Consider the following 25,510-nt stretch of genomic DNA (forward strand, 5'->3'; position numbering starts at 1 on the left):
AATCTTCCAACAATCATGCATGCGGCATGCACACACCTAATTGGAATGGATATGAGCAACACATCTCGAAGAACAACAGTTACAAAGGTGAGTAACCATCTTTTGCTTACAGGCAGCCTCAAACAGCTGTTTGGTAAATCACCTTGCCAATGCAATCTTTCCTTCTCCACAAATATGGAATTTCCCTTCTTCCTGCTCTCACCCTCAAATCATTCATCTCTAAAGCCAAAGGTTGGAAGTGTTCAGTCCTGGACAAGTGAGAAGTTTAAACTTCACTATTGCACTACCCTTAGAACTAAGGAGGAGCTCATTATCACTTTATACCAGTGTACAGGGGACATTGTCTCTCAGATGCACAGCTCTTTCTTTTCACTTTTGAATATGCTGAGGTATTGGACTTTAAATCTGTGGAGCACAGGAAAAATAGAGTTCATATTTAGAAGTGCTTTTTAAACATTTATCTTTAATGTTTTTTCCCCCTCACCTTCAGAGGTCTGCACAAGCTAACCGAGGATAAATAAAGCAGTTGCTTATAGGAAAGATGGAGAAATATTCCCAATAACATTTTTTAAAATAAACTTAGAATGATTTTCTTGTAATCTCTGTGATCTAGTCAGAACACATTGTAGAACAAAGCAAGAGTGTGAATAAAACCAATATGCTGAATATCTTACTTGTGGCTTCATAGCTCATGACTAATGTGTCCATTTCATAGTCATGATGACAAACCTTGATACTGCACTGAACCATCAGCTGTGCATTTCTAAAATGCCTTTCAGCAGATAATTTGCACGCTCTTCATCCAATAACACAGCCTTGCAACACTTTTATGAGGTTCAGCAGATAAGTATTGTACCCATTTTACAGCTGGGGAAAAGAATTTGTGGAAAGATTTATTTTTTTTATGACTTGTGCAAGGGCCTACAGTCAGCCAGTGGCCGAGCTGGGAACTGGACTGTAGCAAGGTGGTGGAATATCCCACAGCCCTACTGAGGGGCGAACCTCCCCCAACACCAACATTGGCAGAGCCACTGGGCCCTGCACCCACCCCTCAGAGGTCACGGCGCAGACCTGGAAGTATAAAAGCTGACCTGCAGAGCTCAGTGGAGAACCAACCAACCGCTGCAGAGACTAGACATCTGCGATCGAGCTCCCTCTTGGGAGACAGCAGCAGCCCGCAGCCAGCCTGAGCTCGCACCCGACCAGCCAAGCCTACCCCTCGCTTGCTACCCTGAGAAGGACTGGCCAAGCCTGCCCTGTGCCAGCTACCCCGAGGAGGAGCCGAGCCTGCCCTTCGCTGCGTACCCTGAGGAACCGATGTTGTTTGAGACAGCCAAGGACACTAGCACAACCCAGGTACCCTACGAGGGGCAGTGTGGAAGTGGCCCGGGGGCAGCCAACCCCAGTCTGGCTGCAGGACTGCCTCAACCTATGTCAGTGTATTGCAGCCAAGACCCCCACTGACAGCAGCAAGTCTTTGCTGCTGCTAGGGCCCCGGGCTGGGACGCAGTGGAGTGGGAGGGCCTGCATCCCCCCTGCCACCCACTCCTTGGGTGGCAGACTCCCCCTTCTCCCTGGCCTGGAGAGGCTAGGACCTCCTGCTGTTGAACTGCTGACTCAGCCCCTGCTTAAGGGCTTGAGTCCCTGACTGTTTGGTTGCTGCCCCGCCCTGACCTAGGGCCTGGGCTGAGCTTTACCTACTGATTCAGCCTCTGCTTAAAGGCCTGAGCCCCTGACTGTTTGGTCGCTGCCCGGCCCTGACCCAGGGCCTGGGCGGCTATTTGATTATTGGCTCAGCCCCAGCTTAAAGGGTGTGAGCCCCTAACAGTGTGTTCGCCGTCCCACGCTGCCACAGGGCCCAGATTGCTGGCAAACTAAAGCAAGGCGGTGGGATACCCCACAGCCTCACTGAGGGACGAATCGCGGCAAAGCCGCACTACATGGACCCCAGAAGCAAGATTCAGCTTTTAATTCTAACCGCTAGACAAATTCCACATGTGATGAGCTCACACAATGTGACTTAAATTAGCCATTTCTTATATTTTCCATATTTTGAATAACTTAGATTTGTTTCATTCTTTCTGTGGGTAAAGGGAGGCATGAAAATGATGAATTTGAGCAGGGATTAGAACTGTATGTGTGGTAGTGATGAAAAGTTACTACTTTGCTCTTAGTATTCTCCTCCTTTGTGGAGATTGGGTACCGTCCAGTCACCCCAGACCTACCCAAAGTCAATGGTTAAATTAATGCTGATTTTTATCAGCATTCATTTATCCATTTTCATAGCTTAAGGCCAGAAGGGACCATTCTGGTCGGCTAGTCTGAGTGCCTGCACTACACAGGCTCTGAAACTTCCCTGAATTGATTCCTGCTTCAAGTCCAATAGCTGTGGATGAACTAGAGCATGTCTTTTAGAAAAGACATCCAATGTTGATTGAAAGATGTCCAGTGATAGAGAATCTACCACAACCCCCTAGTAAATTGTTCCAATGGTTAATTACTCTATCAAAAATAAAATTATGCCTTATATCTAGTCTGAATTTGTCTAGCATCAACTTCCAACCATTGGATCTTGTATACCATTGTCTGCTAGATTTATGAGCCCTCTATGATCAAATCTGTGTTCCTCATGCAGGTGCTTGCACGCTGCTCAAAATCACCCCTTAACCTTCTTTTTGTTAAGCTAAATGAATGGAGGCCTGTCACTATAAGACCTGTTTTTCAATCCTTTATTCATTCTTGTGGCTCTTCTCTAATTGTCTCCAATTTATCAACATCCTTCTTCTATTCCAGACACCAGCACTGGACACAGTATTCCAACACAGCTGAACCAGTGCCAAATACAGAAGTAACATACCCTTCTTTCTACTTGAGATTTCCATATCTATGCACCCAAGGACGACAATGGCTGTTTTGGCCACAGAGTCACACTGGGAGCTCATGTTGAACTGATTATCCATCGAGACCCCCCCAAGACCTTTTCAGCTTCTGCTTCCCAGGATAGAGTCCCGCAAACTACACTTTACACATGGTTGTAATAAAATCCCATTTTACCAAACAATCTAAATCACTTTGCATCAGAGACCCATGTTCCTTATTGTTCATAGACAATATGAAGATTGGGGAAGTGGTAAACTTTATCATAGTGATTTCTTTCTTCTTCCAGGTCATTGAATAGCATAGAAACAAGAGGCTCCACACTATAAACACGTGCTTGATGATGATTCCCTGCTTAAAGTTACATTTTGAAACCTATCAGTTAGCAACTTTTTAATCCACAACATGTGCTGTGTTGATTTTGTATCATTCTAGTTTCTTAATCAAAATGTTGTGCGATACCAAGTCAAATGCCTTACACAAGTCTATTGCATCAACACTGACTTGTAACCTCATTTCCAAAAAATCTGATTACTTTGACAAAATGTATTTGTCCCATAAATCCCTGTTAATTAATATCAGCGATATTATCCTCCTTTAATTCTTTATTAAGCGAATCTCCACGTAGCCATTATTTTGCCTGAGCTCCCTGGCTGGTTGACAAGACTATAATTACTTGTCCCATGTACCCTTTTTAATTATTGCCACAATATGTGCTTTCTTCCAGTCCTCAAACTTCCCCTTTGTCCCAAGACTTACTAACAATCAATGCGAATGCTCTGGCAAGCTTCTCTTCTCCCACAGTGTGGAAGACCCCTTTGAGAGCAGGCTTGGGAGCAGGATTGCGGGTGGGAGGGAATACATTGTTGCACAGCCTGTGAGCATTGTGCTGCCTCAAAGTCAAAAGGAGCTGTGGCCAGCTCGGCATTGGTGCATTGGCACACAGCTTCTGTGGAGCCCACCGATAGTGGGTACTTACTGAGCCTCCTGCTACTGCCATAGAGAGGCCAGTGATATATGCATATCTTTTAATGGAAGGATTCCAAGCAAGTTCTGTAAGTACAAGCCCTGCATTTCCTGTCCCTTATGCAGGACTAGGCTAAACAGTGAATGATACTGCCCATAACCATTGCCTTTATGTAAAGGCAACCAAATTCACATGTTACTCTTCCTTTTTCTGTGCTACTGCTGCAGTTTCTTTTTCCCACCTTCTCAAAGCTTGGTTTGAGGTCTTTGTTCTTGTTTTGTGTAGCTAATCACTTCTGTGCACCTGAGACAGGATGAAACGGAAAGGACCTGAATGATAGCCTTGTCATGTAACACATTCTCTGGAACAGCTGAATTATGTAAGAGTATATTTCATGAGTTTTAAATTTACCGGTGCACAAAACAGAAAGCACTAAATGAAATGCTTGTGGAGAAGAATGAATGAGGTCATCTATTAAATTTTTCATCTTCTGCATCTGGGTAAGCCCTGGAATGTCCTTGCAATATTAATCTGAGAGCTCAGAATTTCAGAATCTGAAGGAAATGGAAGAGGAGAGAGTCATGTGCTAGATATACAAGGAGCTGTAAAAAGAAATAATATACAGTTGATGCTGAATCCACATCAGGGCTTTATGAACCATTTGCATTCAGAGTTCATGTGTCTAAAAGGGCCCATATTATAGAAGGATGGATTCAGAGCAAGGACAAAAAGATGCATGATGAAATTTGGTGTGATTAGAGAAAGGATCAAAAGAATTTTGGTTTATAAACTCATAACCCATACCAATTAAACCAAAAAATACCCCATCTTGGGTTAGCTAGTGCTCCCGCCCTGCTACTGCAGTGTTAGGATCAGGTCCTTAACTAGTGTAAATTGGCATAGATCTCTTAGAACTCAACAGAGCCATGCTGACTCATGCAAGCTGAGGATATGGTCCTTGTTCCTTACAGCACAATTGCTCATTTTTAGTCCAGTCATGTTTTTAATGTCACAAGTGATGGGGCTTCTAGCTTTTTGCCTATTTGAGAGCCTAATACAGCTTGTTGCTAGGAAGACTTGCTTTAGTCTGCCTAATCTATCTCTCTTTTGTTTAATTTTATTGATCACCCCTAATTATACCCCTGTTAGTATTTTACTTTCCAGCCTGTGTTTTGGTTTTGTTCTTTCACCGTCCAATGACGATAGCACACAGGATGCAGAGCAGTGAGAAAAATACTCTCCACATTTTCCAATATCTATTTGTTCCTATTACATTTGGATAATGAAATGATACCAACCAAGTCCTCCTATAAGTATTTTGAACTATAGGGAGATCAGTTACCTTGATGCTAGGTTCAGTGGACAAACCTAAGTAAAGTAGAACTGGATCAGGAAAGTGAACAAAACAGAACAGGGGAAGTAGGCACTTAAGCAGACTGCAGATTAGATACCTCCTTGGCTATACTGAGTAGGCAGGCCTTTTAATGGCTTTTAGCAACGCCCCTGCGTTGACCCTCCTCATATGTGAGGAAAATCAAATCAATACACTGTTCTTCAAATCACGATGCAGCAGCAGCAGCAGCAGGGTATCGCAGCAGTCTTCATCTCTTCTTAAATTTCTCAGTGCTTTTCCATTCGATGGTCTCTGGATTTCTAAACCTCACACCCTAGTTGCATCTCTCAAAGGATCTCCTGAGTTCCCATGTATAGTCTTCTTGTTATTAGCAAATATTATGTAGGCAATTTTAAAGTACTTCTGGATTTGCTGGCAATGATGACACTGATCTGAAACTCTATTAGAATCTCTTTGTTGCTATAGCAGAAATCTCACTGGCAATCTATTTTAATTTAAACTGTAATTTGATTTTTTGCTGTTGTTTGGCTGTTGAAAAATGATTTTTTAAAAATTTTTTACTCTTGCAAAACAATTAAAGCCCATGCCTGCTTTTGTTTTGATTTTTGGTAGTTGATGTGCATTGACATATAGATTGAGCTGGTGTATATACTTAAATCTGTGTCATCAGAATCCTATAAATAAACAATTGGTATTTTTGTTCCAGAGATGGCTAACAGAGGACCGAGCTACGGTTTAAGCCGAGAAGTGCAGGAAAAGATTGAACAGAAATATGACCTGGAATTAGAGAACAAGCTAGTGGACTGGATTATTGTACAGAGTGGTGAAAAGATAGAGCATCCACCTCCTGGAAGGCAAAATTTTCAGAAATGGCTAATGGATGGAACAGTAAGTGTTGATCTAATTTCATATAAGCATTATTTATATGTGTACAATGAATCTTAGTCTATTAACATCTATACCCTAATTATAGTTTCATTTGATTGCATTAGCCTGAGATCATGGGTTATTTTCGAGTATATACTAGTATTGACTGTACTATTACTGGTTTCCTTCTGATCAGGAAATTTTTGCTATTTCAGAATAATTTTTCTGCCAGTGTATCGGGATATGTATGTTAGGTTTGACTCATTCCCTCACTATAATTTCTCACAGAGTAACAAGAGACTTGCTTTTACAATCAGGTTTTTACTTTTCTGCTAAGAAAATGAAAGTGTTGCTATCTGAGCGTGTAAAACACACAGACTTTGGTGCATTTGATTATGTCTTAGTGTTTTCTCCTTTGGAATAATTCTAGAGCTGTTATGTTGTATTCCATTGGTTTAATAAATAAACACCCAAATGCTGCTGTTTGCACTGGGCAGTAAGACTTGGCTACTGGCTAATTATTGAATCTCTGCAATGGTGCTTTAATAATATTTCAGTTGATAGTGCTTTGTTTTCCTTTTTTCTCCTACTACTGTCAATTGTTCCATAACCTCTAGTAAATGATTGTTTTATTTTTTGCAGTAGATCAGTGCATATTTGATCAGGTTATCAGTGTCATTTAACAAAACCTTTAATAGCACTTGAATACACTCAGATTGATACCAGTGGTGGTTTTCTATCTTTTTTTTTTTTAGAAATGATTTCTCTGAGAGATTCTACCCAGGTTGTGCTTCACACAGCATAATCCAATGCACAGAAATTACCTTCTGCTTTAATGATCTGGAACTAATTGATTTTTTTTTAAACTTCTGCTTCTATTTTTATCTCTTAGCTGTTGTGCAAGTTAATAAACAGTTTACATCCAAAGGGAAAAGAACCCATTCCAAAGATCTCTGAATCAAAAATGGCTTTCAAGCAGATGGAACAAATTTCTCAGTTCTTAAAAGCTGCTGAAATCTATGGAGTAAGAACAACAGATATTTTCCAGACAGTGGATTTATGGGAAGGTAAAAATAATAATGAAATTGAAAATGAGCTCACAGTCTTCATTCTGCTCTGCTTTGATCTCCACTAATGGTGCATTTTTGTCTAAGGAAAAAATCTCTAATGTAATTATCTTTTGCTTCTGTTTGGTCTACCTCATTACCATTCTCTTCTGGTGGTGCATTATCTCCTCCAAGGGATTTATATTACCTAAGGACATAATGGAATCTTTTCAAGTTAATGTGTTACCCAAAAGCCATCACTGTGACAGGCATAAACGTAATAAAACAAATGTTCCCCCATGCCACTTATTTGCAAGGAAACAGCTCCTAATAACAAATATGAAAAACTCTATTTTCCTATGACAAGCCTTTATTGAATGTTTCAAATTAAAAGTGAGGCTTAAATTTTAGCTGTAAAATTGAGTCACAAAAATCAATACCCCAAACAGGGAAATATATATGTGAATTTTTCATTTTGTATGAAGTCTTTTATATTAATCATGACTAGCTAAAAACAAAAATCACAACTGACATATTGGAGGGTTAGTTTTCTAGAGTTGTCAGCCCAATGTTTTTCACCACATTAAAGTCTCTTTAAAAAGATCACCATGGAAACATTCAGCTAAAACCTGAGAACGCCCTCATGAGTTTGCAATAGCTCAGGTCTATAAAGATTTAGGCTATTCCACATAGGAACTGGAAGTGGTCTATATTATTTTCCCATGAACCTATGATTCTTTCTGAAAGGCTATTTGTATTTTCTGCCTTTTACCTCCTATGTGGTGATCCATCACATCCTAGTGCTCCTGCCATGTGCTCTGGGGCATTGCTAACGCCACATGGTAGAGCACAGTGCAAGGGCTCAAAGTAGAGATGGTCTTAGTGTCGGTGAAGACAGGAGCTGAGATTTAGGAGGAGGGGGGCCAAAGGAAGCGGTAGAGGGAACAAAACAATGGATGGGAGAAAAGATCTGTTGTAGCCTGTCACTCACTGGAATAAGGGAGGAGGCTGCATGGAGGACACTACTGCAGGGTTGTTCTTTACAGTTTGTTCTCCGGTGTTTTGTCTAATCTAGGGTATATCTTCATTGCACAGCTCACCTGGGCTCTTACCCATTTTAGCCCAATCTCTCCCCTATACACACAAAAACCTGTGCATCCCAGGATTTGGATGTGCTTTGAGGCCTGGCCCAGGGTAGTGTGGGTTAGAGCCTGAGCTCTGCTTTCACTCAGACTGGAACACACCCACTTTGCAGTAAGGATGCAGAGAAAATCACTTGCATGCTAATAATCCTTCACTGCCTTCCCACAATTCCCCCCCCCCCCCATGCTCCCAAATGACACATAAGTTCTCATGCAATTGACTGGGAAAGAATCCTAGAGCATCTCAGCGCAGCAAACCATGGGATATGCCCCACAACACATACAGGCAAGAGTGGACACAGTGGCGACACAGAAATGCAGGTATGGCTTTGCTGTGGGAATGGTCACACCTGGGCTAGGCTAAGCCAGGTGCTCAGACTGGGGTGCTGGTCACCTGGGTTAACTGTGCATTGGGGATATACTCATTTTAAATAACTGAAGTAAATGACCTTCCTCTTGCCCTGGAAAAAGATTCCACCAGCTAGTAAGCTATTGCAAGGGAAGTTTATTGTGTGTGTTCTTGCTCAATCAGTATTAGCCAACTTCAGAAGTTGTTTTGGGAGCATTTCATGTCCAGTAGTGAATTAACTCTATGCACATAAAATTGCACCATCTTGGTTCTTACAAAGAAAAGGACTTCAGTTGTAGGGAATAGTTCATAATCAATCTCCCCCCGCTTTGCTTTTCTATCGCACTAATTACTTTCTCCCAAGATTTTGGTTATTTATTTATTTAGTTATTTATTTTATTTCATGCATGACAGTGTGGACTTAGCTGTGTTGGATGAAGCCAAACCTAGCGTGGGCTGGTACAACACAAGCTTTCCTCATGCAACAATTGCAGCACATCTCAACCCTCTTCTGCAGCCTCCATTTTCCTGTCCTGGCACCCCACAGTTCTTCCAGTGCATCTCAGTTCTGAAATGAAACACCCCTTGTTATCCCAATCTTGGTCCCTATATAATTTCTCCCCCTTTGTCATAGATGAGACTTCAGGCGTCCCTGTTATTTCACTGTTGAGGCTCTTGACTGGGAAGAGTTAGAAAATTGTAATGTTGGAGCAATTCAGAGGGCAGAGGAGGTGTATGTGTGTGTGTGTGTAAGTCTAACATTCCCTTCCTATTTGGATCACCTCACATACCAGAAAAGATTCCCAGGTTGTCCTCTGCAGTAGGAGTGTGAACCCTGTTGGCTGTTGGGAGGGAGCTATACTCTGAGTTGTCTAAACCAAAGACAAAGGCGGATGGCCAGATAAACAGCCCCTTTTGCCATTAACATGTTTCCAACAGCTTTTGCTGCAAGGTTCTTGATAACCGAGAGCCAAAAATATCCCCCCCTCACTGCTTAGTAGGCTATTTCAAACATAGTAGACCAGCCTGCACCCTTCTTCACCACTGTGGCTCCTTTATCCAGGGCTGCTGCTTCAAGCAAGGTGAAGCCTTGCTTTCCCTCTAGTACTTTTCTTACTTGAATGTTGGGCCAGAAAGCTTTTCCACACTATGTTCCCAAACATCCTGATTAACCTACGTGCTCTCTTTCAGTGCATTCCCCTAGTATATCTCTGGGTAGCTTAAATCAGTAATAAGCCAACCTCAGATTGTTCAGAGATGCAGCTTTGGCTCTTTATCTACATTTTTGAGGACTCGAGTTCAGTGATCCCCTCCAAAATAGTCCCCCTCTCCCTGAGGCTGATCCCACAGGTCCCTTAGAAACACTTGGTGTGAAGGCCCAGGGAGGTCTGGATAGGTTTGACTCAAGGAGAATGGACTCCTTCCAACAACTCCTCTTCGGGACAAGTTAGAGGCCCTCCTCCTAGCACTGGTAGTGCCTCGCTTTTCTTCTAGGCCAGGCTGTCCCATACTTATCAGTGAGCATTGCACAAGGGCATTTCAGGTTGAGAAGAAAAGGCAGCCAGGGCCTAGAAAAGATGCTGCCAGTGGTATTGATCGTGATTCAGAAAAGGCAAAAGAAGGTAGGGGAGACAGGTAAGACCCCGTTGTGGAGTCTCAAGCATGGTGTGGGGCCTAAGAGAGATTTTTAACTCAACTTTTCTGCATCTTAAAACCTTAAGTTGTTGAGTTTGGCTTGAGGAAGGATGAGAATGGAGAATGACTTGCATTTGGGGTGTGATCAGGTCTTATTTTGACTTGTTCTTCCATCCCAAATATACATCTTACCACGTCTTTCTTCACTATGATGCTCCAGTCTGACTGTCAGATGGCAAGAGATGCCCACCATTCCCTTGTGGTGTGGTCTCCTGCTTTCATTCTCAGCCTTTCCTAAACTATTTGTATCCTTTTGTATTTGCCCTCTTTCCACAGTGATGTTCAGTCTTCACTCTCGTCCCCTGTGTTCTCCATCAGGCTTCACACACACTTGTCGGGGAGGTAGCTCAGAGCCCAGTTTTTGCTGCTGCTTTGTTTCCTTACGTGACAATGATCCCTTACTCCATCTGTTTCTCCAGTGTCGCTTCTCCCACTCCCCACTGCTAGTTAAAGCACCGCTTTGGTGGCAGCCTGCTGAAGCGGAATGCTAGATGCAGGGGAGGCTACAGATGGCTCAGGCACACTCATCATGACGTTTTTGCTACCGGCCTTTTGTTTTTAAAATTGCCATCATCATCCAGCTCATTCAGTTTCAGCTCTTCTTCCCATCCCTGCTTCTCTGCTCCAACCACTGGGGTGCTTGCTCCAGGGGAGGTGTCACATGGGCAACATTATACTTAGCATCTGCTACAGCATATGGTACATATGCTACCTTAGGGGGCCCATAACGCTAAAACCTCATGACATGCTCTGTGTGTGAATATGTTATATCAGCCTCTCAGACTACCCTGTATTAAGCAAGGAGCAAAGCTGCTTCAGTTTGTGGTAAAGATAGTCACTGGCTGGCAATTACTTTATGAGAAAATTAGCCCTTGTGAATAAAATTCCTGGAACCCTGCAGGGATACAAAAACTTGGCTCCGCAGCCGATCTGCATCCGGGATAATTAACTTGTATCCAACCCATGATCTGCACTTCACCTTTTATATATATCCGCATCTGCGCCTGCACCAGTATCCTATCTCATTGTTAGAGCCCCGTGCAGATACAAACATTTGAATCCACGAAAGAACAGCCATACTTGGTCAGACCAATGGTCCATCTATCTCAGTATCCTATCTCCTGACACTGGCAATGCTAGGTGCTCCAGAGGGAATGAATGGAAAAGGCAGTCTTTGAGTCATCCATCCCGTCTCCCAGTTCCAGCTTCTGGCATCCAATCCTTGATCCACAAAAATAGTGAACAATACAACCTTATCTGCAAATGCAGATATCTGTGGATTTGCAGGACTTTAAAAATTCAAATCAACTTTAATGGGCAATATTATGGGAAATTTCAACACAGTTGGAAGCTGCTAAATATATTGAGTTTAGGAACCTTACTCATCACAAACAGTCGAAGTGCTTTGTGTCTGAAGGTTTGTGTACATCATATCCCTTAATTGAATCTGTGTGTTGCCAGGGAAATGTAGAATATAAATGTGTAAAACAGGAGGCTTGACTTCCCAGACACACACACTTCCTTAGCAGTGGTTGGTTGGAAATAAGTATACTTTAGCAATCTTTTTTTATTATATGTATTACAAAACATCATGTATCTAGCATCATAAATTAAACCATACATTCCCCATTCTGAAGAGCTTACAGTCAAAGACAGACAAGGCCTAACATTGTCAATCAGGAAAGAGGCTGTAGGGAAGAACTGGGGCAGAGAAGAAGATAGGAAGTAATTGTAGTAGAAACAGAATGTGAGGAGGAGAAAAGAGAGGGCACACGAGGAAAGATTTTTCAAAATGTGAGTAAATATACTATATGATTGTGATTTTTTTTAAATGAAATGAAAAAAGGTTTTTTGTTGTTTTTTTTCACAGCATTTTTCATTTTTTTGACTAAATGGAAAGTAAAAGATAGTTTGTTTTTTCCCTCTTTCCCTGAGGCACACACCACAGGAAAGGCCCTGCGTGTGGGGGGGAGACTAATGGTGGAAGGAACAATGTTGGGAGGGGAAGGGGGGAAGAACTGTAAAATGTTGACTAAAAGGGAAAACTGTTCGTTGAAGAGCCATTTTTTTGTTAAAAAATGTGTTGATGAAAAAAACATCAAGCAGCTGGAATGTTGAGCTCTGTTGAAAAAAATTGGCCTTTGATCTGGTGCCTAAGAAAGTGCCTGAGCTCTCTTGAAAATCTGGCCCTTGGTGGACAGCGAGTGGGAGGCTGTTCCAGGTGCAGGGGAATCATGGGAGAAAGTGGGACCATAACAGACGGGAAAGTGGAGAACTAAGTCAAGAATAACACTGGGAGTAGGACAGTGAGGAAGATGAAGGAAGGAAGATAGACATGAGGTGACACAGAGTCATGACAGTGAAGACTAGGAGCTTGAATTTGATAGCACAATATAAGGAGCTGTTAAAGGGATTTGCACAATTAGTGGATGGGTACTTGGGCAAAAATTGGTGAGAATTAAGGGCATAGTTGCTCCTAAGGGATTGGAATACGCTCTTTTAGCAAAGGATTCTTGCCCAGAAATCACCAGGCTCTTCAGAAAGCTGAGTAAGCATCATTATCCCCGTTTTACAGATGGGGAAACAGGCTTTTTTACACAGTGCATTAGTCTGCACCAGAAGGGTGTGAACTATAGTGTGTACCAATGTGTCACATGATAACTGATGCTATGATAATAAACGTTGTATAATAGAGCACAATGAAGTTATCAATGCCATTGCTGTCTGCTAGGCACATGTCTATTATTGAATGGTTCGTGATTTCTTACTCACAACTTTTTGTATTAATTGATAGCTCTAAAGCAGAAGTTCCTGCACCCAGCTAATGTTTCTGTGCTTGAGCAATCTCCCTTGAAGCAGGGACGGGTTTTTATAATGGAACCTGCCTCTTAAAGCACACAGAGTTTTAAACTCTTATCGGTTACTCTGAAAGCTCTCTCTCTCTGCATGCTCCCTCCTGAACTACTGTATCAAAATAAATATGGGATGGGAGCTAGGCACTCCTGAATGCTAATCTTTGCTTTATACTCCTCTCGTGGTCTTCAACAAATCAGTCAACGTCTCTGCCTCCGTTTCACCATCTGTAAAACAGAGATAGTTATACTCACCTGTGGCATTGAAGGGTTTAATTAATATGTTGGGTGGAAACCTCTGTGAACATGCTAAATGATGGTGCGAAAACACTGTTGCTGTCCTGAGATCATCTATTTCATATGCAGATTTTTTTTTAATGATTTTCAATGTTTGGCTTTTTAGGGAAGGACATGGCTGCCGTGCAGAGAACCCTAATGTCGTTAGGCAGCTTGGCTGTGACCAAGGACGATGGATGTTACAGAGGGGATCCCTCCTGGTTTCACAGGTGAAGTGCCAAGCAAAACCTCCCACAGCTAAGTGCTGTTGGATGGTGGTAATACTGTCTGCCTTTAAGCACCAAATGGATTTAGGAAACTAACTGGGGACTGAACAGTCTTCCCAAAATGTCCTGGAAATTTTTCACAGTCCTGAGTTAGGTATCTAGGTCCTCTTAAGTTTTAGGGGTAGCCATGTCTCAGGCTAGTTCTTACTCGAATTAAGCTGAAGTGAACAAAGCCTGGTTTAACCTGAAATAAGAGTGTCCACATAGGGATTTGCACACATTTAAAAACTCATTGAAGTTAAACTTTCATACGTAGACAAAGGTGATAGATATTCAAGGTCTGATCTTTCTTTCACTCTCCTGTGCTAATAATTCCTTAGAAGTCAATGGGCCTGATTCTTTATTGCCTTGCACTTTGTATAGTCATTTATGTTTGTACAAAGTCGAAGTAAAATGCTACCAGGTCAGCATGGTGCTTTTTACATTCAGTTTGCACTGGAGTGAAGTGCAAGGTAATGGAGAATCAGGCCTAATGGAGCTGAATGAAAGTAAAACCTTGGTGACAGCAAATGCAGCCTCTCATATATTCCTCATATTTCAATCAAGAACCCTGAATGAAAAGTAGCACTAGATTTTGCTATCCGTCTGACCACTTAATGCCCAATGCAGCACCTCTAGCCCATGGAAGTGCATATGATGGTAGCAATAATGCTAAACAATATAAACTGTAGCTGTACTCAGCTGTTATTAACATGCCTGGATCCCCTTTGATGTCTTCTATCTCATTCACAGTTTTGCCTGTCTTTATTAATAATAACAGTTCTGTAGCCAATGAACAATCTCTCCAGAGATACCTGCCTGACATGATTAATAAAGAGGAATCAAAATAAAAGGTGGAACTGGTTCCCAAGGTTTTAATTAAAATAAAACAAGGAGCAAATGAATCTCTGATAGAATTAAGTGCTGGCAAAATTTATACAAATAGGGAGAGGAGAAATCCTCTCTAGATGGCATTATAGTTAGTCAGTCTTCGGGCACTTCGGCGGCCGGTCCTGGGACGAAAGGATCACCCCGCCGCCGAATTACTGCCGAAGCGGCGGCCCCTCCTCCGCAGAGTACCCCAGGCCCCCTGAGTCCTCTGGACGGCCCTGCTGTTAATTGTTAGCTAAGTGATAGGAGGGTGCCCAGAATCTATGGCAGGAACTCATGAGCCCTTTTATAATTGAAAATAAATGAAAATGAACAATGGACATCCATTCTGAAAATCTACAGGACATGGATGATTTTTCCTAGATCTTCTCCTCCTTTCTGCAAGGTTCTGTGGCCTGCAATGTGCAGGAGGTCAGTAAGACTAGCTGATCACAGTGGTCCCTTCTGACCTTAAAGTAAGGTGACCAAATGTCCCAATTTTATAGGGACAGTCCTGATTTTGGGGTCTTTTTCTTATATAGGCTTCTATTACCACCCCTCCCCCCCATGCCCTGTCCTGATTTTTCATTCTTGCTGTCTGGTCACCCCACCTTAAAGTCTATAATAAATTGAGGCTGCCCCCTGCAATCTGCCTAGCACTGTGAGCCAAATCCAACCAAATAACTGATCACACACATACAAGCATTGCGGGCCATAGTGCTAAGCCTCGTCAAGGATCCAGCCCTTGGAGAGCCCTGAATTGATTCTAAACACTGCAGCCTCCTGGTGGAGGATTTTGATATGACAGTGTGTTTGTGGTTGTGGTCATACATTAAAACAGGATAATGCAACATTGCATGGTGCATAGGAGCAGGTGGTTTCCCTGCCTGGGTGAGATCATGGTTTTGTTTGTGAAAGCCAGCCTCAATTTGTGACACCGTTCTGTCTTCCGTGGCCTATATGGCTCTATGTCAGCTAGTATCATTTCAAGCCCTTACACCGATTTCTGTCCCTTTTTTTAATGACTTTTTCCCCCAGGTACATAAGTGAGAAACCCATGTAAGCTGACTGCATATTTAAATTACTCACTACCTGAGCTCTAACAGCAGATCCCTAAGCCTTAATGCCTTTGACATAACTACTGCTGTTGGGAGAGACAGACATCTTTGGGTTTCACTGAAATACATTCACCTAAAGTGCATTGGGGGCAGGGGAAGGCTAAATGACAGGGACTGTCATTACTGCAAGGGTTTGTCTAGTGGGAATGGGGAATCAGGATTCCTGGGTTCTAGTCCTTAGAGCTGCCATTAACTCATTCTGTGAACTTCAGCCAATCACTTAATTTCTTTGTCACAGTTGCCCTATCTCTAAAATAGGTATAATTGCTGCAGTTGAAGTAATGGAGCCAAATTTTGCTGTCATTTACGTGGGTATAATTCAGGAATAGCTCCGTTGACTTACATGGAATGACTTCCAATTTACACTGGTGCTGTAGCTGGATACCAAATTGTGTTCCATCACAGAAACCGGCTCATTGGTCATCCCCTGTGGCCAGGACACTGTTGCTAGCTGCTTCTGGATGCCATAGCCTTACACAACTTAACCTTCTCATGACTGTGTCATACATCATAATTCAAGTATTTTACCTCCCAGGGTGTTGTGGGAGTCAGCATATTTGTATGCACTTAGGGAGTCTAGAATGAATGGCACAAAAGAGGTGCAAAGTGTTGTTTGGCCTTGGCTGGCATATACATCACAGTGCGCAATGCAAAAAAGCAGTTAGACTGCCAGTGTTGTGTAGCCCATGGGATGCTGAAATAAAGAATAAAGTATTGCAGTGCAGAGAAAACACTTGTGAAGGGTCAATTTCGGAGCCCTAAACCTTTTAAAATCATGTGGGCATAATTGGATTGATCCTATATTGCTTTTGTGTCTGGACAGGAAAGCACAGCAGAATCGGCGAGGGTTTTCGGAAGAGCAGCTTCGTCGGGGACAGAGTGTCATAGGCCTTCAGATGGGTAGCAACAAAGGCGCATCACAGTCCGGCATGACAGGCTATGGGATGCCGAGGCAGATTATGTAAATGTTGGCTGTTTGTCGAGAACACACATTCAATAGCATGATCTGATTACAAACACATAGCTAGCTCCCTTTCAGCCTAAAACATGGTTTTTAATAGTTTGCCCTTTTTAGGATTTTTTTTTCTTTCAGCTGCAACTTTTTGACTAAGAACATGGATGTGTTTTGCGTGCCAGTTCACCCTGTGCACTGCTGCCCCCTACTGTTCACTTCTGAACTATGCAAAGACTCTGGTTTTCTGTATTTATTTACTTGCGAATTGTTACCTTTGGCATTTGTGTCTTACAAAACTCAATCTTGTATCTCAACAAGTAACCTCATCCTTCAGATCAGTGACAATATTGTTTGATCTTCTAAAAATAAAGACATTTTAAAAAATCCATTTAGACTGAATCTTTAAAGCCCACAACTCCCAACACAAGTTGCCTGTGGAGTGAGGTTACATGAACCCCTCTGCCATGTGTAGCACATTGGTGCCAATAACCCCCAGGAAAGAGCTGGGTAGTTGACCAGCTCCTCTATCTCTTCCCAGTGCAACATGCAGTAAGTGCTTGCTGGAAGCTGCAAGTGCACAGAATGGCATTCCCCACAATACTGCTGCTGCATCTGTGACCCTGCTTCTCCATGTCCAAGTTACTGCTGAAGCTTCAACCAGGGGCATACTCGAAGCTAGAACCAAATTCAGTTCCTGAAGTAAGGTGGTAGGATTGCAATGGAGCTGACAAGGGCTGAATTGCGGCTTATAATGTCAATGGTCTGACAAATGCTAGAAGTCTGTTGTGAACTGAATTCTTTCCCACACCTCTCCAGTGACAAAACCAATTAGTTCCAGTTAATGGAATGCACTGAGGGTCCAAGATACATGTGCCTTAGAGTAGTAAGTAACTAATGCCTTCCTTTTATAGAGAAGGAAACAGAAAGAGGGGACTTGCTTGTGGGCACATGTGAGTTGATGATGATTTAGTGGATTAGACATGGTACTGGTCTCTAAACGTGAGGGAGACCGGCTCCCTCAGGGAAACAGGGCAACTCTCTCACCTCTCTATACTTCAGTTTCCTCCTCTATAAAATGAACAAATGAGATTTCCCTGTCTCTATAAGTGTGTTGCAACTAAGGCTGGTAAAGTGCTTTATTTGAATATTACAGTAGCATCAGGAGGCCTTGAGAGAGATGAGGTCCTGAGTGTGGTGGATAGAATATCAGGGTTGGATGGGATATCAGGAGGTCCTCTAGTCCAACCCCCGTGCAAATTGGGACTAACCTCCAGACAGATTTTTGCCCCAGATCCCTAAATGGCCTCTTCAAGCATTGAACTCATAACTCTGGGTTTAGCAGGCCAGTGCTCAAATCACTGATCTATTTCTCCTCCCTGAATGGTGGGTGGGGGTGGGTGTGTGAAACACATATGAGACCTGAGTCCAGGCTCAACCTATTTATAAGGACAATGGAAAAGAAATGCACCCCACAGAAATTCAATATAAAGTTCAGTCAGCTCAATTAAAGAGATGTCAAAGGGCAATTAAGGAAACATAAACTTGCATTAAATAACAAATAATAAAGGTGACCCACATGACAGACTTTGCTCATTAGTGTTGCCTGCAGCCTCCCAGCTGGACATTTCTATAGATAACACCACCTACTCTTTGTAAGGAAGTGAGGAAAATAGTGTTAACAATAAGACAGTCTTGCTCCCTACCTTTGTGTTCGTTGCTCATTGCGCATTTTCACTGGATGTTTTCAAAAGCCTAGTACTTAATCATGAGTCAATGACAATTGTGAATGTCTTGTACTGCAATGGAAATTGTGTCATCCAGAGAGGAAGGGTTCCCAGAGCCCACAAAGGGACTGACTGAGGCATTGCAATGCCTAACTTTTAGATGCCTAGAAAATCAGTGGAACACCACAGTGATCCACAAAGCCTGAGTGTGGGCACCTGGACTCCCTAAACAATGCAGGGGGAGAGATAGGTGCCTAAGAATGTGATCTGCTAGGCAGGGTGATGCAGACAAGAAGGGTATGTGTTAGGTTCCACTCCTCTCAGGGAGCTGGGTGCCTAAATCCAGGCTCCAGGAAGTTGCTTATCTTTGCTTGACATCCACAGCTAGGAACCTCTTTAGTCATGCAGCTTAGATGCCTAAGCCAGGGGAGAAGGCTTTGAACCTAGGGTCTCCCATTTCATAGGTGGGTGCAATAGCAACCAGACGATAGAGTTAGTCTCACTTATACGCTCTGGCCCAGTGTCTTTTTAAATATTTGTATACATTGGGAACGCTTCAACAGGCAAGCTTGAGGGAAAGCCCGTAGCCTAGTGGTTAGGGTACTTTTCTGAGATAGAGGAGACCTCCCTGTTCAAATCCCTTCTCCTCAATGGAGGTGGGGAGGAGGAGAATGGAACCTGGATCTCTTGCATCCTAGGTGTGTGCTCTTACCACTGGGCTAAAAGTTATAGGGTAGGTACCATCACCATCAACTGGATTGTGAATGTTATGTGACCTAGTGGGCATGCTCTGAACATCCTACCTGATTGGCCCCACAGGAAAGATAGATAGGAGGTAAATGCTTGCCCAGTTTGTGGCTCACATGAGGGCTTCTTTGTGATAGAGCTGTCTGAATGCCTAGAGGGAAGCATTATGCACAGCCCAGAGACAGAAACATAAGCACCTAGGAAATTTTACAGTGAAAATTTAGGTGGTGAATGAGCTTAGGTTCCTATAGGGTTAAATGGAAGCTGAATGTGTGTGTGTGTGCATGCAGGAGGGGGTTGTGGATCGCAGCAGTGCTTAAAACTGAGATTTATGTACCTAAATACAGGTTTTAGTTTCCTAAATGCCTTTGTGGATCCGAGCCCATGATTTTGATAAGGCCCATTTTGGAGAGTTGGTAGATCAGGATTTTATTCCCATCTCTTTGACCTTGGCCACATTGTTGTCTTTCTCTGCCTCAGTTTCCCCATATGTAAAGTAATACTTATCTCACTGAGGTAGTATTAACTCATTAATGTTTATGAGTAGCTTCAATACTACAAAGACCTACATGCCAGAAATACCTAATAACCAGTAGGTACATTTAGCATTTAGAAACTGAGATGGGAAGTACTGAAGCCTGCCAGAAATGCTGTCATATGTCCTGGGTCCCTACTACTCTATAAAGTAAAAGAGGACCAGGGTACATCTTATTCAAAGGATTGCAAGCCAGACTAAGGGAAGAGTCCAGAGGACCAACAGCTGTTTACAAATATAGAAACATAGATAGAGAGGGGTGTGTGTACACACACTCAGACGCACACTGTGTCAGTCAGTGACTGGATAGCTGGCCTTTTAAGAGAGTCAAGACCCAATCTACCTATGTTGGGCTTCTTGAAGGGGAATAAATCTATTTTGGCCCACCTGTAAGCAATTAACTGTCAACCAGCCATCTAGGCAATTAACTGGCTAATGAGCCCCTGGGATTAATGCAAGGTTACCAGAGTTCAGTTGGAGGGTGATGCTTCCAAAAAGACTTGTTCCTTGTGATAGAGAAAATAGAGTCTAGCTGCAGATGAAACTGGGTGAGGCCTACTGAGACCTAAAGCATCACTAAGATCCAGGAGTAGAGCTGTGAACTCTCTAGCTGTGGCATGTGAGTATATTTTGCATGATAACCCAGCTCTGAGAGGACAGCCAGCATCTTTTGAATGGGGGAGAGGATGCCTGTTGGTATTAGCCTCAGGGCCAGAAGAAGGTTTGAAGTTGGGGGTCTAGCAAGGAGAGGTTTTTTTCTTCTACAAAAGGAGTTAATAAAAGAGACCCCCACAAAGGAGGGATTCTATTTTTGGTCGCCTGGTGTGAGTAAATCATTGCAAGACAGAAAGAGGGTAGCTGGTCTGCAAGGTCATACTGTGCCCCAAGGGGATGTGCTCATGGATGCTATTCTGCTTCAGTAAATGCAAACACTAGCACTCACTGCACAACTAAACTGTTAAGGAAAATTAATCTATTGTAGCCGCACCATCAAGATTGTCCTGAGTAGGGCTCTGTGTCTGAGACTGAAGGTCACCAAATTTAGGGAGAAGGGGGTTGCAGAGTGTTGGTTGTGGCACACATCTTATGCACAGTATGCTTTTAATCAATGCTTTCCAACCTAACAAAGCTTGCTAAGTTACATAAATAACACCTTGCATGGTTTAAAACCAAGTATGAAAAGCAAGAAAGAGAACCCAATGCCTGTCTCAACTGCTGGGGAAATGCCATCCATTGATCACCCTCAGGCTAGACAGAAAAACAACTCTCTGATTTTTCTTTAAATTTCCCTACACCCATCCCTGAAAAACTCACTGCCTGGCTGCTACTAAGCCTGAAGAATAGCAGACCAAGAGGTAATGTGGGCAGGAGGAGTTATTAACCACTGTAGAGGGAGGAATGGGCTCAGCCAGAGAGAGATTTCTGAGCTCTCGCTTTGCAGTATTTCTGTGATGCATGCAGTTGTGACCTTAAAATGAAAATATAATGCTGATTCAGAGCAGCAGAAATAAATGAGTCTGTCGTCCTAATGGATTTAGAAATGTCATTAGAGAGGTGACCTTTATCTCTAATGAAATCTATATAGAATAGCTCTCTTTAGGAGAAATATTACTCCTCTATTCTGCCCCTGCAAATCCTATCAACAAGGATCCATAAGAGGGGCCTGCCCATATAAAGCTCACTGCAGGGTAGGGGCCTGAGTCTGTACTGTGCTGGAAGCCAAAATGGGGCCCTGAGACTGAGTGTAGCCTCTGAGAGCTGCTGTAATACAAGCAAATAATAATATGAGGTGTTATCAGTAACACAGGTCAGTGGCATCGGGGAGGCCTTTTCACAGAGCAGAGAATGTGAGGCTCCTTCCCATTGGAGTAGCAGTAATCAGTTAAGATTGTGTAGTAGAGAGAAGTTCTCCCTCCACAGGGTGCAGATGCTTCCCTGTGTTTTGATACTAAAATCCCTTATGCCAGGCCTACCTGAGAGAAGAGACTATAGGGAAGTGAAGGCTCAGAAGCTCTTAAACTGACATGAGACTAAAATGGAAAGGAGTGTTTGGAGAAAGACCTGTGATTATTCACTGATGGAGAGCCCAGGCCCAGCTGCCCAAACCTCAGACGAAGTCAGACATTTGACACTCCAATAGCAAAAGGAGATGAGAAGAGGTGAGCTGGACACCTCCCCACTGTTCTTGCCACAGTATGTTACACACATCGTCTTCTGTCTTTATTCGTGGGTTCTAGCCCATGAAAGCTTATGCCCAAATGAATTGGTTAGTCTCTAAGGTGCCACAAGGACTTCTTGTTGTTTTTGTCTTTATTCTGTGCTTTCACTTCTTACCAAGGTCTAGGAAGAGAGGAACACATCCCAGTGACTCAGTTTAGTGGCATGTTTTCAAATAGGTGTCACCAGTAACCAACATTTTTTACTTCACCCCTTGATGTTTAATGCCCAGGATGATGATATAATCAGTAGCTGAATGAGAGGAAGAGTGGCTCAAGAGTTTGAGTGCTAGCTTGGCTTGTGACAGACCCATGTTCAATTCCCTGCTCTGCTACAGAATTCCATTGTGACTCAAAGCAAGCCAGTCCAGCCCCGCCCCTCACAGGTATTTAGGCACCTAATTCCCAGTGACTTCAGTGGAAATTGAGGAGCTGGGCCTTAGCCTTGTTCTACCTCAGTTCCCTATCTGTACAATGGGGATAAGTGTTCTTCCCAATGGGGGATTGGGAGGTTAAATGTGTTAGTGATGCTGGGGTGCACACATACTGTGGTGATGAGGACATGAAAGTATCTCAGAGAGAGAGGGCAATGCAGCTGAACCAAGGAAAAATAAATAGGTTTGGTACTAGTTTAGAAGAGAGTTAGGAGGAAATCAAGAAAACTGATAGTAATGTGTGGTGCCTTGGTGTAGTATTTCTGCATGGCAAACCAGCCACTGAGGCTCAGGTTCAGATTACAATGCTAAAGATAGTTGTGCAGATATTTGGGTGTGGGCTCTAAAACCCATCCAACTCTCTGGGCTTCAGATTCCAAGTTCCAGCCCAAGCCCTGCATGTCTATATGGCTTTTTGTAGCATCATAGCATGAGACCCATGAACCCACCTCTCTTGACCCAGGCTCTGAGACTTGCTGCTGCAGGGTTTGACTTGCCATATTGTCCTACCCTTGTTGCTCTCTGAAGAGCAGACACCCCTGCCAGTCCTTAGAAGGAGGCTATGCTGAACCAGCCAGTGGCATGGTGATGGTTGTGGTACTAAATCTAAAGTTTTCAGTTCCTTGCCTGGGAGAGTCTTCTGTGATAAGGCAATTAGGTGCAGCTGAAACTAATTAGGCTTATCCTTGTACACCTTGAAATGCTGTGGGGGTGGGTATGTACAGATTGTTTTGCAGGGATTGGGCATTTGAGAGTAGAACGTGGCCTGAGATTAATTCTACTTTTAGATGAACAAAAATTTCTCAAGCATTTAGAAGCATGAGGGAGAATTCATTTTGTGGAAGGGGTGGTTAACCTGGGTTTACTGTGAACTTTCTGTTATGGGCATGATATTTGGGACTGTACCTTCATGGCTTAGTTTCCTAGATAGGAAGTCTGGGGGGGGCTACAGAAGCCCATATTCTGCTAGACAGAGGTAGCTGGGGATCTGCATCACTAAGTATGGAGGATTTCTGGGCCCGTAGTGATTATTGACTACCACAGTGTGGAACGTGGTTGTGCCAAGCAGCGTATCTGTAGGTCCCATGAAATATAGTACATCTATTCAGTGGCTAGGACTTGTTTCCCTTAACAGGCATTGTACTGTGTTGAAATTAATCAGCCAGATGCTCTGGGAGATGACCATGAGTAACTTAATGCCTGCTCAGAGAGTGTGTCTGCATGTTATTGTAAGCAGTTAATTGCTTCATGTTTCTTATATTAAATAGGGGATTTGGAACTGGAACCTATTTTTCACTTTGCCTGGCTCACATGATATGTGTCTAGTAGGGTATGAAATGTGTTGGGCTAGTAGTGCAATAGTCCTGGGTGTGTTTACACATGGATGTCTGTTTTCTTTTGGAATGAGGGTGCAGAGAACACTTCAAAGTAGCCATAAGAATTACTTCATTTAGTGTTTTCTGGTGCAGTCAGTACTACTGAGGTGCTTGCTTGATGGTGAAAACCTTGCTGAGGGTAAAACTCTTAAGAGCTGAAATTTATGAAATAACAGGGTGCAGAGACTCTGCAGCTGTTTTCGGGGTCACTGGGAGTCCGAGTTCAGCACTTTGTAAGGTTAGGGCCCGAAATGCTAGATGTAGATGGTATCTCAGCTATCACAAAGGCATATGGTTGGAGAGGAGGAGTGGTATTAAGGAACAAGTTTGCAGGATCTATGCTCTTTGGAATTATAGTTTCAGACCCCAATAAATTTAACTCACTCACATGATGAAAGGAACTTTTCTCTATGGGATTTTCAGAAAGACTTTGAAATTAAGGGTTTGTCTGTTCTGCCTCAAAGCCCTCTCTTCTCCTCCCCCTCTCCCCCCCCCCCCCAAAAAAAATCCTGTTGCACATTTTGCAAAATTAATATTTAGTCCTAAGTGTCTGTGGCCAAAAACATCTTGTTCTCCAACTCTGTGACCAGGGCTGGCTTGCAGCTTTTCCTTACATCGGATGTATCTGTGTTACAGTATGGAATGGACAATATAGAGTATATGATATGCTTTGAGCTAAGAGATGCCCCATAAATGTAAGAGATACTATGCTTTAGACTAGGTGTATATGGAATCGTAAATGTAACTGCCATCAACTTCCTGTGAATAAACAGCAGTCATATGAATTAAGGAAATCACTGAAGTAGGCTTTTATGCTAACGGATTCTGAGCCTTTATTGTTACCAAATGCTTCCCAACAAGTGGAATGATCACATCCTTTATTGTAATGTACAGTATTTTGAATATTTTCCTGGAGTGTGAGGACTGAAAACAAAATGATCAACTCTGGTTGAACACGTTCATTACGTATGTTTTCCAAAGAGCAATCATCAAACCAGTTATGCTGGAAATCAGCTCTTCAGAAATATAATGAATTTCATTTTTAGATGCATGATGTATTTTTTAAGCATGAATTCTAAATTACAGCCATCCCACTACTATGATGTAAAATCACAATAGTGGATGTATACGTGTATGCATCCACTATTGTGGATGCATGTGTGTATCTCGCTTTAATGATAGAACATGTTCTGTATTTGAAATGACATTCTCTATGATGAGTCCCTTAAGAATTTTTGTTAGATGCAGATAAATGGGCCCAGGGTGTATTTAACTGAAGTGATGGTGCTGGTGTCCTTCTGCCAAGTATAAAGGCAGCCGCCATTAGTTTCAAAGCATGGCAGAATGAGATTTCATTGCTCCGAGTATTGTTTGGTTTTAGTTAAGACTGTGTACTGGCTTTACGAAATGAATTGCAAAGCCAATTAGGTCTGTGAAACTGATTTTTTATTTCTAAATGTACCCGTAGTTAATATTTTTCTGGAAGTAACAGCTTTATTTTCAGTAGGTCTGCACTAAGAAAATGATGCAATTCCCTGTTTGATATGACATCAGTTTAAAAGGACACAGCTCAATCTCGGCTTCAAACATAAATGCTGTATCTTAAGCTTAAAACCAATAGGAATGTTCTTAAAACATATTTTAAAAATTAATAAAATTCTTTGAGGTGTTAGTTTGCTATAGTTAAGAACCCAGAAGCAATGCAATCTATAAACACAAGTGAAACTGCTTGGGTTACTTTTACTGATAGGGCTAAATGCAATTCACAAGATAAACACTTTGTGTAGGTAATGGTAAATCAACTGGATTATCTGTTCACAGCTAACAGTTTACGATGTAGAGAA

General features: G+C 42.6%; 2 protein-coding genes across 4 annotated transcripts in view; both read left to right on the forward strand.

Moving 5' to 3' along the window:
- The first annotated feature begins 5,180 nt into the window (after positions 1-5,180).
- On the forward strand, positions 5,181-17,020 carry TAGLN3 (transgelin 3). Of its 3 annotated transcripts, none has more exons than XM_032781336.2 (5): positions 5,181-5,579; positions 5,905-6,086; positions 6,958-7,132; positions 13,553-13,655; positions 16,503-17,020. In XM_032781336.2, the coding sequence occupies exons 2-5, from the start codon at positions 5,907-5,909 to the stop codon at positions 16,642-16,644; spliced, it is 600 nt and encodes a 199-aa protein (XP_032637227.1). In that variant the 5' UTR covers positions 5,181-5,579; positions 5,905-5,906; the 3' UTR covers positions 16,645-17,020. The 3 variants fall into 3 exon arrangements, with proteins under 3 accessions (XP_032637227.1, XP_032637228.1, XP_032637226.2); XM_032781337.2 differs by having other exon boundaries at positions 5,181-5,548; XM_032781335.2 differs by lacking the exon at positions 5,181-5,579 and having other exon boundaries at positions 5,609-6,086.
- Positions 17,021-21,789: 4,769 nt separating this feature from the next.
- The window catches only part of TMPRSS7 (transmembrane serine protease 7), a 64,449-nt gene continuing 60,728 nt past the window's right edge, over positions 21,790-25,510 (forward strand). The window contains exons 1-2 of the mRNA XM_075073564.1: positions 21,790-21,799; positions 23,335-23,501. Of these exons, the coding sequence (XP_074929665.1) occupies positions 21,790-21,799; positions 23,335-23,501 (177 nt within the window). The remainder of the gene's footprint in view (positions 21,800-23,334; positions 23,502-25,510) is intronic.

The sequence above is a fragment of the Chelonoidis abingdonii genome, chromosome 1 (genome assembly GCF_003597395.2).
Source record: "Chelonoidis abingdonii isolate Lonesome George chromosome 1, CheloAbing_2.0, whole genome shotgun sequence".
Classification (NCBI taxonomy): domain Eukaryota; kingdom Metazoa; phylum Chordata; order Testudines; family Testudinidae; genus Chelonoidis; species Chelonoidis abingdonii.

What these genes read in the sequence shown, in the direction of transcription:
- TAGLN3 (XM_032781336.2), top strand. Translation starts at nt 5,907, where the DNA reads ATGGCTAACAGAGGACCGAGCTACGGTTTAAGCCGAGAAGTGCAGGAA. An exon ending in AATGGCTAATGGATGGAACA is followed by an intron (nt 6,087 to 6,957) that starts GTAAGTGTTGAT and finishes TTTATCTCTTAG; the next exon opens with CTGTTGTGCAAGTTAATAAA. An exon ending in GATCCCTCCTGGTTTCACAG is followed by an intron (nt 13,656 to 16,502) that starts GTGAAGTGCCAA and finishes GTGTCTGGACAG; the next exon opens with GAAAGCACAGCAGAATCGGC.